The 14,197-nt window shown below is 40.6% G+C and overlaps 2 protein-coding genes and 2 pseudogenes across 5 annotated transcripts in view; 1 reads left to right on the top strand and 3 right to left on the bottom strand.

The window, feature by feature from the left end:
- The window catches only part of LOC148730156 (uncharacterized), a 10,058-nt gene extending 8,732 nt beyond the window's left edge, over nucleotides 1-1,326 (top strand). The window contains exons 9-10 of one of the 4 annotated variants that reach the window (XM_088761232.1): nucleotides 297-388; nucleotides 1,086-1,326. In XM_088761232.1, coding sequence (XP_088617358.1) covers nucleotides 297-308 — 12 coding nt within the window. In that variant the 3' untranslated portion in view covers nucleotides 309-388; nucleotides 1,086-1,326. Of the gene's footprint in view, nucleotides 574-1,085 lie in introns of those variants that run through there. The other 3 variants (XM_088761230.1, XM_088761228.1, XM_088761231.1) reach the window with 3 other exon arrangements.
- A 1,189-nt stretch (nucleotides 1,327-2,515) lies between these two features.
- On the bottom strand, nucleotides 2,516-5,885 carry LOC111342691 (E3 ubiquitin-protein ligase TRIM71). The gene has a single exon (XM_022949794.2). The coding sequence runs from the start codon at nucleotides 5,582-5,584 to the stop codon at nucleotides 3,773-3,775; it is 1,812 nt and encodes a 603-aa protein (XP_022805529.2). The 5' UTR covers nucleotides 5,585-5,885; the 3' UTR covers nucleotides 2,516-3,772.
- Nucleotides 5,886-7,324: 1,439 nt separating this feature from the next.
- On the bottom strand, nucleotides 7,325-8,082 carry LOC148730155 (uncharacterized; annotated as a pseudogene).
- A 718-nt stretch (nucleotides 8,083-8,800) lies between these two features.
- On the bottom strand, nucleotides 8,801-9,695 carry LOC148730154 (uncharacterized; annotated as a pseudogene).
- Nucleotides 9,696-14,197: the final 4,502 nt, after the last annotated feature.

Below are 14,197 nucleotides of genomic sequence, written 5' to 3'. Positions count from 1 at the left end.
GTACTGTGCGTTTTCTGAAGGGAAAATATGATAAGTTACGCGTATTTTGCCAGGAAATTGTTTGATCGTGTGGTCTGATTATCCCGGGGGGAGAAGTCCAGATAAAGACTGTTGTAGTTGGTAATGACTGACGTTTCCACGATCTGAGCGTAAGTCGCAGTGAGCGTTGAATGGCTTTGATGTTGACTTCCGCTACCAACAATAGTCATTTGCATGACCATCAGACTACACGATCATATTTTATTTTGAAAATCAGAATATGGATGATTTCATTGTTTTTCACTTCTTTGTTCAAGGAGTCTGACTAGTTTGATTATTCTTACGGTGTCGAGCATGCGCGTAGTGGTCGAGCACAATGCAGAGCTTGCGGCAGCCTCATTCCAAACAGGTAATTTGTTGTTTTTAAGAATATCTACCAGCCCCCCCTTCCCCTCCCCCACCCGCCTGGTCCATTACACGAGGGTCTCAATGGTGGCTTTTATGGCTAATGATTAAAATTTTTTAGATTTGGCCAAAAAATATGTGGAAACGTATTCCTCATCCAACGCAGCAGCACAATGCCCCAAGGAAAGGGTAAAGTAACCTCGTTACACTACTTTTCACCAGAAAAATTCAGTGATTGTAATGATATTTTACAGGGAGGTCGAAAACGAAAATTACAACAAACACAAAAAAATAAAGTGGTCAAACATGCGACTGACCGACCAAGATAGACTTAATTTTCCCGCGAAATACTCAAATAATCGGAAACTTTCACGATACCACGCAAACTTCTGAAACAGAAATTTCAGACTAATTCGTTCCCATGTCACTCAAACGTCAAAAATTCCATTTCTCGTGCACCTCACTCCCAGAGTTCCGTGCGGAAATCTGTTTTATGGGGGCCAGTTTCCATTATGAACTCAGGTTTATAAAACCAAATTATACTTACGGCTATGTCAGGCAAATCACGAGATCTCTATGAGGAACCATGGTGAACAAATAGCTAGTAACGCCCGGCAATCAGCCACTAAGACTCTAGAATTACGCCCAGCCACCTCAGTTTCGCCATCATTTTAACAACTTTCTTTCTTGATCTATTGTAGCTTTCTATCGCAAGTGACCTTTCAAGAGCTGACAGAAGACTTGTGACGGAAAGACTCAGAGAAAGATGAATTTTACATATTTAAAAAGAGAATAATTTATTTTTTTGTATCGAAGTATGCTTAATTGTAAATATGGTGGACAAAGGTAATTGTTTGGCGTTCAGAGAGGTCTTTGTTGAGAGGAACTCTTAAGGACAATGATGTTATTTAATGAAATATATTTTTGACCACAAACTTCAAATTGTTTGTAAGTTTATATGCCTGCTGTAGAATTCAACTCTACTACAAAAGTCTCTCTCGAAGGACACCTCTGTAAGACACAAAAATAGAGAAAATTCTCGCGCCGTCATCCACACATTCCTCTGTCAAACCCCTTGAGAACTTGTTACTTAGAATAGAGAACGTCCCAGAACGCTGTTTATACTTTACCTTGAGTTGATTTTATGTTTTCTGATATTTGCGCAGAGCATAACCTCTTCCACTGCATGCTGCAAAAAATTATGAGAGAAAATTAAGGAAGTATGTTTGAACCCTAGATTCTCTACTAGAGCTTTCTTTTTTTTCCCTTTCTAATTGAAGTTTTTGATGCGCAAAAAAAATACGTAGGTAGTGAATTTCTTCTAAAGGCAAAACACAAAATATATATTTATTATGAAAATCTGGCATGTAGTTGGTAAGACTATAAACTACAAAAACTTTATTGAAATTCAGTGTCAACTTCTAGAACCTTGCTGCGTGAATTTATTCTGACCTCGTTCCTAAGTTTTAAGTCGTGGGGAGAGAACACGTGTGAATCCCTCGGTTGATTTACATCTTGGTGTTCCTTGTGATCTGACAGCTTCACTTCACTGAAAGACCTTAAAAGCTCGTAAATTAGTAATATCTAACAGTCAAAGATGGCCTGGAGCACCTAAGAATTGTTTCTTATTGAAGACCCACCAAGGACTGATGACAGCTGGCCAAATTATTTTCTCGACAGACACGGGGTAAGGCTGGGAAGGAGTTTACAACTTGTAGTTGTTGTTTTATCATAGCACGTACGCTTATTAAGATGAAAGAATGCTACATCGACCGTAATAGATCTTCCTTGGAACACTTTTAAAGGTTAAACTTATCAATGTATTATATTTTGAATATATCAACAAAATTGAAATGATAAATTGGCCACCGTTACGATTATAAAAGCTTACGTTTCGAGCGTTAGCCCCTCGTCGAAGGGCTAACGCTTGAAACGTCAGCTTTTATAATCGTAACGGTGGCCAATTTACCATTTCAACTTTGTTGATATATTCAAATTATTTCGTTACCCCCACCGACGCAGCCCCAAACAGTTTCTTTAGAAACTATCAGCCTTTATTCAAATGTAGTATATTGTCAAGCCGGAGGCGAGTGAATGTTTGGTGGGGAGAGAAACTTTCCTCATGGCGGTGAATTAAAAGGACTTGAGTCTTGAGGAGGAATCCTTGATGAATGGGCGTTAAAGATATTTATGAAAAGCTTTACATGGCTGTCAGGCTGAAAACTTCAGTATTTTTATTCATTCTTTTTTTTGTGTGTGAGGAATTTTAAGTAGGGAGGCGTAAATTCATGTTTTTTTGGCTTAATTTCAAGTTTTGAAGTTTGTGGGAAGTACGTATGATGCACGATCCTCGCAGTAGATAGCGCTATTTAAGCAATAGCGAAAATCAGACCTGAAAAAAATCAGGCCTGTACGGGACTCGAACCACTGACCTCTGCGATACTAGTGCAGCGCTCTTACCAATTGAGCTAACAAGCCAACTGAGAGCAGGCCGTTAAGTTGATTCGTAATGAACCCGTGAAAGTGATAAATGAGATAGAATAAATATATGAAAATCATATATTTTGAACTGCGGTATTTGATACGTATGATGCACGATCTTCGCAGTAGATAGCGCTATTTAAGCAATAGCGAAAATCAGACTTGAAAAAAATCAAGCCTGTACGGGACTCGAACCACTGACCTAAATACTTCTCTCCTTAAATTCATCGTTACACAGTCTTTGTTGAAATTACGATGCCGATAAAAGCATACTAGCGAGTTACTAGGCAATTTCCATAACTTTTAAGTCTCATTCCTATTAGCTACTGTCTATATGTTTATATTTGACAATTCAAAATAAAAATACGGTTCCGCTGGGCGAGTGAATGACTGTTATCAAACAAGAACAAAAGGCATCTTAAGATGCATGTATGCTGATAAAAATGCATGTTTCAAGTTGGCCTCACATCAGCAACAATTTATACTTATCGGTGCTAGTGTACAATGGTTTTTTTGCCCTCGGGAATGTCTTTTTGCATTCAAACTGCTCTTCGACGTAAAAATACATTTCGTTTTACCAGCAAACATTTTTTATCAAGCTGAAGGCAGATTACCCGAGGGATTTTTGTGATCGAATTTTTTAGTCATTTTACTGCAAAACAATCACACCACTCTACTACTGAATTACAGAAAACAATTGGACTCTTTTCGTGAATTTTGAGAGCAACTCAGATTCTAGCTTTTTTCTTTCAAATTATTTTGCTTCACATAAAGTGTGTCAAGAATGTCCGTAACTTAATAAAATAATACTAATAATTAAATCTTCTTAAAACAAAACTGATGAGAATGTCTTCATTTTTTAAGTTTTCTTTGAGAAGGTTTGATTGCTAATTTCATAAATATGCATTCATTTCAGAATGATAACTTCTTTTCCGTCGAACTCTGTAATCAAAATCCGATCATCTGAAATTGTGGTAATACCCCAGGGCTGTTCTAGTTTCAGATCAGTACTTGTCTTTCCAATGAAAGTTCCTTCCAATGTAAACTGTTGAATGCGATTATTCAACCTGTCGCATAAGAAAACGTTGCCACACTTGTCAACACTTAACCCACACGGCCAATCCAATCGTCCATCACCGTTTCCTTTTTCTTTGACACAGTTATTATTCTTGTCAGTTACGATGAAATTGTCCTCGTAACAAATGCAACCGACCGGATGATCAAGCCTCTCTGAGCCACTGTCTCCAAACTTCAACACAGGTTCACCATCCATTGTAAACACCTGAATTCTGCTGTTAACAAACTCCGCAACAACAATAAAACGTCCATCGCTTGTAATACAAACACTAGCAGGATTCTTTAACTCTCCGTCTCCATTTCCCTCTTTTCCAAACTTTTTCACAAAGTTCCCTGTTTGTACATTCAACCGCTGTATTCGGTGATTACAATTATCCACCACCAGAATCTCGTCATCGTTTATGAATGTGACGTCGATTGGTCGATTAAATTGCCCATCCTGGTCTCCATGACAACCAGGTTTTCGTACAAATTTTCCTGCCTCATCAAATACCAGGATACAGTGACCTTTACACCCAGCCACAGCAATAACACCTTTACTGTTCACTGCAACCCCGGCTGTACCCGGGGACACTGCTCCCTGAAAGTCTAACTTGCCTGCAAAGTGTAATTGTCGTGCCTTAACTGGAATCAAAAATTCAAGTTTCTGTCCATTTATCTTAACTTCCATTTCATAAGTACCTGGTACTTTCGCTACAAATTTTACTATAAAACTATCGTCTTCTTTTTCACTCATCAGCAAATTGCTCACCCGATCCGCAGGTTCTATGTGTACTTCAACACGATCTGTGTGCTGACTGTCTCTGGTTTCTCCTTCGCTTGATTTGGGACAAATCAATAGTTCTGCTTCTACACCAGCTTGAAAATTCTGATCCAGTCCTTCCACGGTCGATGCTGGCACATCTGTTTCGCAGAATTTCGTAAATCCAAGACCCAAACTCTCTGGTTCACATGTCGACACAAACTCCACGAATGAGCTAACCGGAAGTGCTGGCACTGTAGTCTTGATGAGGACTTCGATTCGTTCTTCCACATTCTTCTTGTTTTGCATTATGTCTGAGCTCGAGCTTCTCTCAACCAGGTTGTTACTGAACTCAAATACTTGGTCAAGTTGCTTTTCCAAAGAGACAAGCGATTCTTTTCCAGAATGTAATTTCTCAATCCTCGACGCGCGAGACTTCTCGAAGGCAGTTATGGTTTCATTTTCCAATTGGCGTAGCTTTCTTATCATCTGTTCGACTACTTGGGAAACTTGGAATTCAGCGGTGGTAATGTTCGCTTCCAACTCAAGTTCCGTCTTCTCAAATTCACGAATAACATCTCGGCAGACCTCTTTCTTCTGCTTAACTAGCTCGGCTCGGATAATGATGTTTGCTTTCTCATCATCCGCTGCCTTTTCAAGCGGAACAACATCATGGCTTTTGTGATCTGTGACGATGCAAACTTGACAAATACAACTTTGGCAAACAACACAGAAAAACTTTGTTACTTCTTTCTCGTGATACTTAACGGAGCAAAATGATTGCCTTTTCAACAAGGCCTCGTAGTCTGTGTCTTCAAGCTGTCGCGCTGGTGTAACTTTGTGTCCCTCAAACAAAGTATCTCGAAACACTTCGTGTGCTTTCATACAGTCAGGGCACATAGAATTCTCGCAATCAAGGCAGTAGTTGATCTCAGTGCTCTTCTTCTGGCAGGTACTACAGCTGATTTCATCTCCTTCGCCACCGCGTCGAATCGCAAGAAGACTCAATAAACTGTTGTGTAGAAAACTGCTTGGCAAATTATCAAAACTTTTTCCATCAGGGATGCGAATTTGTGCCTGACACTCGGGGCATGAATAAAGCCCTTGTTTTTGTCTCGTTACTGCATGTCTCTCCAGGCATTCGCAACAGAACGTATGAAGACAAGCAATGGTCTTGGGTTTGGTGGAAGTATCCAAACAAATCGAACATGTTACATGTTCTTTGAGGTTTTTAAGAAGCGACTCTATAACGAATTGTAGACAAAAACACACCTTCCACGTATTGTTTCTTTAGAGGAACATAAATTGAAATTTGCATTCTATCTGAGCAGTGAATCAGATCTCTTTAGGATCACGCGATATTCGCGTGGAGTTTGACAACTTTGCATTGATAATTTACCACCTTATAAATTCACAATTTTATTTGACTTTTTTGTCTGATTTCTGTGTCTTTCAGTAATTAATTCTATGAGTTTCATAGCGTGACCGAATGTGTCGCTCACGAATTGGTGACTATGATTCCGAGAAACTGAACTAAAAGAAACATTCTATTTTAAGCAGCGAAGCAGGTCTCTCTAGGATTGCGTGATCTTCGCAAGGAAGTTGACCAATTTGCATTAATAAAACTTTATTGTCTTATTCTCTTCTTTCTCTGTCCCTGAGTAATTAGATAGATTTCATGGCGTGATCTAGTACGCCGTTCTCGAGTCTGTCACTGAAATAGAGCATGCTACGAATGTTTGGGAACAGATTACCTACCTCATTTTCTCTTCTCTACATTTACTGCTGTGTAGCGAATTTGGTATTCCGAGAAACTTGTCTTATTGCAAAAAATAATCAGTATCCAATTAAAAGCGGCCAATCATATCTCTTCAGAAGAGATTTCGTGTTCTCTTAAGCTGTATGTAATAGCTTCAGTTTTGGAGTTCAATATTTCGCAATTTTCCTAAGGGAAGCGCGAGAGAGTAACAATAAACAAATGTTTGGTTTTCACGTGTTGTCATGATAAGAAAATCCGTATCAGGATTGACGAAAAGTAAAATCTGCTTTCCTATAAGAACGGACACTAGCTCTCTAAAGGTTATAACCTATATTGGTTCGTTTGCGTATTGCATTTGGTGTGGATTGGGGACTAGGATCAATGTCAGAGCTAGCTAAGGCTGATGCTGGGTTAAGAGATGGGTAGGTGCGCAGTTGCTCAGATAGCTATAGGCAACCAGTTGTTGCAGTAAACGTGTAAATAAATGTACGTTAAAGTGGAAAAAGAAAAAAAAAACGCTCGATTGCAACCCTTCTGCGCCACACAGTTTATTCTTATGACCTTGCAACTTTCAAACATCAGCCCTCCGGCTCAGTAAATGTAAACGGAGCGGAGGGGGGGAAGGGTGAAAAAAGTTACGCTATTGAAAGGATAGATAGATAGATAGATAGATAGATAGGTAGATAGTTTATTAAAACTGCATCGCAGCCAAAGGCTGAATTACGCAATTATTTACAAAAAATTTACAATACTTGAAAATTACAAATGAATCCTAACTAATAAATCGAAAAGTGATTTTTTACGATAATATTAGAAAATTCTATACAACGTATTCATATAAATATTTAAAAATATAAAGCATGAATATAAGTGGGATAATACTACAGCCCGGACTGTTTCGACAACGCATATATAAACGTTCTGTTCGTGCAAAGCTTTGGCATACTAGAAAGGCGCTGTCTTAGGTTGTATAGCGTGAGTTGACATGGTCTGGTGGAAGGAGCGCCTTCAATTTGTGGTTTCGATCACAGACAATGTTATCAAAAAGCCTGCTACATAGTACATAATAATGCTCCAAAATGGGTCTTAACCCCACCTCTGATGCCGAGTTGCACTTTCCTGAGGTTATTATTGATATCGCTCTTTTCTCGAGCCGTACCAGCTCTTTCTTTAAGTACTGGGGGAGACCGTTAAAAAAGACAGGTGGTGCATAATCAATAACAGATCTCACGCACGATCCGTAGAACGGTGCTAGATCTTTTTTTGGGACTCCCGCTCTCTTTAACTGAGTTAGGAAGTAGAGTCTCTTGCTAGCCTTTTTAGTTATCTCAGTTACATGGTCGTTCCATGTTAGAGCGTTCGCTATTGTAAGGCCTGGTAGCTTTGTACTAGTGACTAACTCTACCTCCTTTCCTTCTAAGATGACGGAATCAAAGACTCTTTGCTCTTTAGCAAAGGAGATCCTGAATTCTTCGCACTTATCGGCGTTTAGTTAGACCCTGTTCTCCAAAGACCACTCAATTACTCGGTTAGCTATTGCTTGCGCGTGACTTTCTCCGCCCTTAACTACTGCCTCAGACACCGTAGTGTCGACCACATATTTCCCTTGCTGTGCGTTCGTATCAAGGTCGTTAATCATTAGGACGAACAACCACGGGCCTAGCTTGGTACCCTGTGGTACGCGGCGGAGACTGGGTCCCATTCAGAAAACACTCTGACGCAAGTTTAATCCGCTAAGATCTGTCCGATAAAAAAATCTATTATCCAGTTGATAATGCTAGCTGGTAATTTATACTGGTTATGCAACTTTCTAACGAGTATAGTATGATCTATCAAATCAAACGCTTTACGGTAGTCCAATAACAATGTTCTTACGGTGGCTCCGTTTCCATCCGTACCCAAGGACCAGCTGCGCAGCATATTAATTAGAGCAACCGTAGCTGAGGAATTTGGGATTGCTCCGCACTGGTTGTCATGGAGGATGTTCATGACCGTAGGTTTCACGAAACCATCCACGACGAGCTCTTCCGCCACTTAAGAAATACAGGGGGTCAGGGATATCGGTCTCAATTCCTTTTGGATGTCGACCACTGGTTTCTCCTCCAGTGGTTTGAGAAGAGCGGCATTGATGGTATTGGCTTGCTCTTTGAAAGGCAGTTCTGATAATCCTTCGAAGTTAATCTGGTTAGTTAAATCACTGTGGAAGGTCTTTAGGCCGCACAGGCGTTTTGTTTCGTCCCACCACCTTTTCGGGTTTTCTCTTTTAGGTACTGGATCCTTGACTCATAGTATCAGTCCCTCTGCAGATCTTCCTCTATCGGTTTACAGGGTTACGTAAGTATTTAAATTGAGCTGAGTCATGGCCAATGCATGGCCTTTTGTCTCTTCATAATAAGAGATTTTAAACTCTCGTTCATCCATGGAACGTCGGCCGTGCAGATCTTGACCAGTTTGACAGGCATGATGGTATCAAGGCCTGAATGTATGACGTCTTGGAAGACTTGCCATTTCTCTTCACAGCTCACCAGAGGAGTGAAAAACAGAGGGCAGTTTATCTGCGTAAGATATCTACCCAACGCCGCCTTGTTGCTTTTTCGCAAGTCACGCCTCATGGTAACTTTTTTGTAGTTGATGTCACGCTTTCCGTCCATAGGGGTTGCCACAACGACGTTGTAATCGGCAAGTCCGAACGGTGGGTACGCTTGTGGGAGGCTATAATACTCATGCATGTTAGTGAATATTAGGTCCAGCGTAGCTTTCGATTTCTTTCTTGACTATTTGCTTCAGTCGAAAGTGGTTTAGCAAACTGTCGATGTTTAGATGGTTAAAATCCCCGGTTACCAAGAGGCCACAGTTAGGATAAGGTGCTTCCGTTAAGGCGAGGGACCGGAATAAATGATCGCGAAATAATGGTCCGTCAGCCTTTGGGGGATAATATATTATACCCGCAATAATACAGGAGAACCCGCGCGGAAGACGATTCGATCTTAGATAGAGCCACAGGGATTCGTGATCTTCCCAGCAATTAAGATCTTTTAGCTGCTTGTATCTGCAATTTTCTTCTTAGATATAAGCACACACACCTCCGTGATCAGTTACTTTCCAGTCCTTTCGCACCAAAGCGAACCCGGAAATTTGTACAACGCCATCTGACACAGAGTCCTTCAGCCATGTCTCTGTAATAAATGCTAAATTGGTGTTACGGCAAAGAATAAGTTTGCTGACTTCATCCATTTTAGGAACTAGAGACATGATATTTGCCAGCATGATTGTGGGTACTTTGGGCGTCCACACAGGATTGGTGACTCGAGTAGTATTAATACTAGAGGTAATCATAGATTATGAATGCGTTCATGTAAAGGTGTTCAGGCTAGGTTGAGATTGTAATCTATTAGAAAGGTGTAGAGGTATATTTAAAGGATATGTAGCTGATGCAGGATAAATAATTGTACCATCAGGTTTATTAAAATCAGACTCAGTAATATGAATGACGCAGCACACGGGGCCCACACAAGCGGCGTGTCTGGTCGTTTGTTCGAAATATAAAGAAATGTATGGGAGAGTATTGAAGAGTCGTAATATCGTAAACTTATATCAAGGAATGTCTATGTTAAGGCTCAAAATAAATGTAAACCTACCTCACTTGCTGTGTATTGTCGTTTCTGTGGTTCTAAATGGCGAATTTGAGCGATTTGGTAGATTTTGCGTTGAGTGTTACTTTACTGTTTAAGAGGGAGACAAGCTTGAGTAACCAAAGGTAACTGGCATAGCTTGCGATTGACACCCATTAATCGTCGTTACTTACGTTCTTCCAGAGACTTAGGGTATCCAACACCATAAGTCCCCAGCTACACCAAGACTCTGAAGTTCTAGGAGCAGAATGGAGTGTGGAATCGCGTCAAAATGCCTCAAGAAAGTCTACAAAAACCACGCCTACAACATGTTTCTTGTCGATCGCTTGTCTCCAGTCATCTGTTATCTTCACTAACAACAGCTCGGTGGAATGACCTTTTTTATACGCCCACTGGTGAGGGTTCCCAAGTCCTTGTTCAGTGACATGCATGGTAATAGTTGACGCCACCATAGACTCCATCAGTTTTCCCGGTACACTTAATAGCGAAGTAGGCCTGTAATTTTGCTTAAGAGTTTCATCGTCACTTTTATAGAGAGCTGAGATGTTTGCAGCCTTCCAAGTAGCCGGTACACTGTTGCAGGTGGCGCTTATTTGAAACACAGACAACAAAGGTGGAATAATTGAGTCACCGGCAAACTTTAAAAGTTTTGTAGCAACTCTCTCGGGCCCAGAGGCTTTATCAGCTCTCAACTTACCCATCGAACTAACAATAGCCTCATGAAATAAATTGATGTTCATAACACAAGGCGCGACGGCAGATACATAAACGTTACTTTGAGTCAAGTTGGCATTCATTAATTCGTTGGCCAGTAATCGCCCAAATGAAGACCCGTAGACAACGCACTCCAAAGAATCGTACAGCATATGCGATCATGCCATTCGTTTCGCCCCTGCTGCAGGGTGGCCAAGTCGGTGCGCAACTTCAATGCAACCTACCATGACGTCACTCCCATAAAACTCAAATCAAGACCGCATTATGACTGCGTTCTACGAACGCAACTATCGATCACTATGCGATTGTTTGGTCTGCTCCTGACAGGGGTGTCTGTTTGAATATTAATGAAAGCAAGCTTGATTACGCAAATCATCTTCTTGAAGTTCTGAGTTCTTGAAGCCATTTAAGGTGCTCGCTCTTCCGAACCCCTCCACCCATACAGACCTTGATTGGCTTCAGCTTGCGTTGTCCTCCTCGACGACCCCGGTGTGTTGGATTCCGTTGCGAAGCTTGCAACTCAGTCAGTCTACGCCATAACTCAAGGCGAAGCGGCTTCTTGGCATTGGAACTCCAAATTGTATTGAGCACTTCTCTCGTGTAGTAGAAGATGGACGAGTCGCCCTCTTAACTAAGCTTTTCTCTTTTGAAGCGTTCGGTAACAGCCTATCAGAGGGTCAGAAGCGGGTGTGAGCTCCCCTTCTGTCAGTAACTGGTTAGATAGAGTTCGTGTTCTTTAAATACCCTGCGGCTCTTTCTTTGCCTCGCGCTCGAAGATGCTTGAAAATAAACTACAAGTCTGTGAATGGCCTAGAATTTGAAAGCCCGTTGTATCTTGGGATAGTACGCTTTTTCCTCGCAGCTCACGCAGTTTTGCGTGACGCAAATCACTCATGCGCAGTTCACTCCCTGTATATCGTTGTTCGGCGTTTCAAAAGCTTGACGTGAAAAGTAAAACCTGAAGTAATTCTAGTTGAGGTTTTCTAAGGGAGACAGGGCTGTGACAATAGGTCGGCAACCTGCAAATTTCAGCATCTACTCTAAAAAATGGTGCCAGCTATTCCGAATGCTTGTGGCTCGTAGTTTTAGCATGAAAGCGTCAGACATTGGTGGAAATAACACTTTTTAGTGCCGCCTGCTTTGTATCACAGCCTGGTTGCTCAAAACCTTTTGCCAATCGTGAGAAGGAATTACCTAACTGCGCGTAACTACGAATTTCACCGTTGAGTGTTAATCAATGATAATATCTCTCACTCGTTGCCTCTTTACACTCGTGAGAGATGTTATAAACTCGTATCCACTAACGGAAAAGTAATGCCCTGTTTATTCTATAATAATTACTAATTACGCATTTAGATCAAAGACAGTTTTAAAACATATTTTCAGAGCATCCAATGCAAAGAACAGATTAAGTAAGCTCGCAGAAAAGCCACTTAAACTTCCGACTAAATATAAAACAAATTCTCTGCACAAACATGGAGAAATGTTGGTAAAAATAGTTTATTAATCTACTATCAGTTCTGACACGGTCTTAGTAACTTTATATTATGAGTACGCTCGGATATAAAACACTGTTTCCTCATAGAGCGCAGAAAGGTAACTATCATCATCGGCCAATAAGAGCTCAAAGTAGAAACGGGCAACCTGCTTGAAGCGCGGAAAAACGCAGGGCGACCAAGTCGTGATTAGTTTTAGTTCTGTATTTGATTGGTTGAGATGGCGACGCGAGTTTTCTGGACCAGTCACAGAACGAAGAAAGGCGAGTCCAAAGCAATCCTGCACCACTTTCGATACACAGTTGGAAACTGCTCAAACAAAGGAAAATATCACAAGAAGCATAAGAGAAACTAACGCAAAAACTGGCACAACGTCTGATGCACTGGAAAAAGTGCTGGTCTTGATAAGACTCATCTTGTTCAAGAGGGCCGCGTAATCTTTCCAGACCAATAACAGACTAAACCAACGCAGTCCATGACTACTTTCGACACTCAATTCAAAATGACTTCAACAGTTTAAAACATTATCACAAGGACTATTCTGAACAGAATTCTGAACATGTCTTATGATTGGACTGCTAGATATTGGTGTTTTATTATTCAACTGTGCTTCGTAGAGTACAAATATCACGCGATAGTTGTACACCAGAAATATCCGCGAGATTCGTCTGCACTGAAATAACAATTTGACGTGTTGGATAATAAATCTCTTATTACACGTTTTGTTGTGTAGTATCGCTGAGTATTTTTACTCGTTGTTTGTATTTTGTATTTGTAATCATGGGGTAAGCTTGTCGCATGCGATAGAGTCCTAACGTGTAATGCTCCACTCCAGTACACAGTAAATAAATAAATATAAAAGTTTACGACGTATTTCTTGAGGAGATTATCGGCAGATTATCAAAACAATTTCCTTCGGGGAGGCGAATTTGTGCCTGACACTCTGGGCATGGATAAAACCCTTATTTTTGTCTTATTAGTGCATGTCTCTCCAGAGATTCACAGCAGAACGTATGAAGACAAGCGATGGTCTTGGGTTTGGTGTAAGTATCCAAACAAATCGAACATGTTACGTGTTTTTTTGAGGTTTTTTAGAAGTGACTTAATCACGAATTGCCGACTAAAACACACTCGGAAGTTGCTTGTGATTCCGAGAAAGCGAAATTAAATTAGCATTCTATTTAAAGCGGTGAATTAGATCTGTTTAGGATGGCGTGATCTTTGCGCAGAGTTAGACAACTTTGTTGTGACAATTTATCAATCATTTTATTGTCTGATTTCTCTCTCACTGAGTGATTATGCAGATTTTAGAGCGTGACGAATGTGTTGTTCTCGACTCTGTGTCACCTAATAAAACATGCTATAAACGTAAGCAAAAGGATAATCTACGTCATTTTCTCTTCATTGCATCAACTACTGTTCTTCCTTCCCCGTTCATGATCCATCTTATCTCCTACACTCGAACATGAGAGCAGCAAACGGAGAAGAAACACGAAGAACAGGGGAACGGGAAATAGTTTAACGTCTGGAACAATGTTGATCGTTAAGAACTCTGATTTAAAGAAACACGTCCTCTTTCGTGTAGGAAAAGGTGGTGAATTAACACAAAAACACGACACAATGGGCCGGTTATTTACACAAGGTCTAACCAGAGGTATGGGAAATAGTTTAAAGTCTCGAACAATGCTAACCCTTAAGAACTCTGGTTTAAAGAAAATAACAGCATCTTTGACATTCTTCATGGAGGGAAAGGTGGTGAATTCACCCGACAGCCAAAACACAATATGCTCTCTGCTGTTACAATGCAGGGCAGAATAGCGGAAGGCTAAAAGCTCCTTTAAAATTTTTTTCTCACAGTTAATTGCATTCTTCTTGGAGAGACAGTAACTCATTTTTTCATGACAACGAAATC

The sequence above is a fragment of the Stylophora pistillata genome, chromosome 5, assembly GCF_964205215.1.
Source record: "Stylophora pistillata chromosome 5, jaStyPist1.2, whole genome shotgun sequence".
In the NCBI taxonomy this organism is placed as follows: Eukaryota; Metazoa; Cnidaria; class Anthozoa; order Scleractinia; family Pocilloporidae; genus Stylophora; species Stylophora pistillata.
The sequence above is the reverse complement of the archived record's forward strand: the minus strand, read 5'-3'. Positions and strand labels throughout refer to the sequence as shown.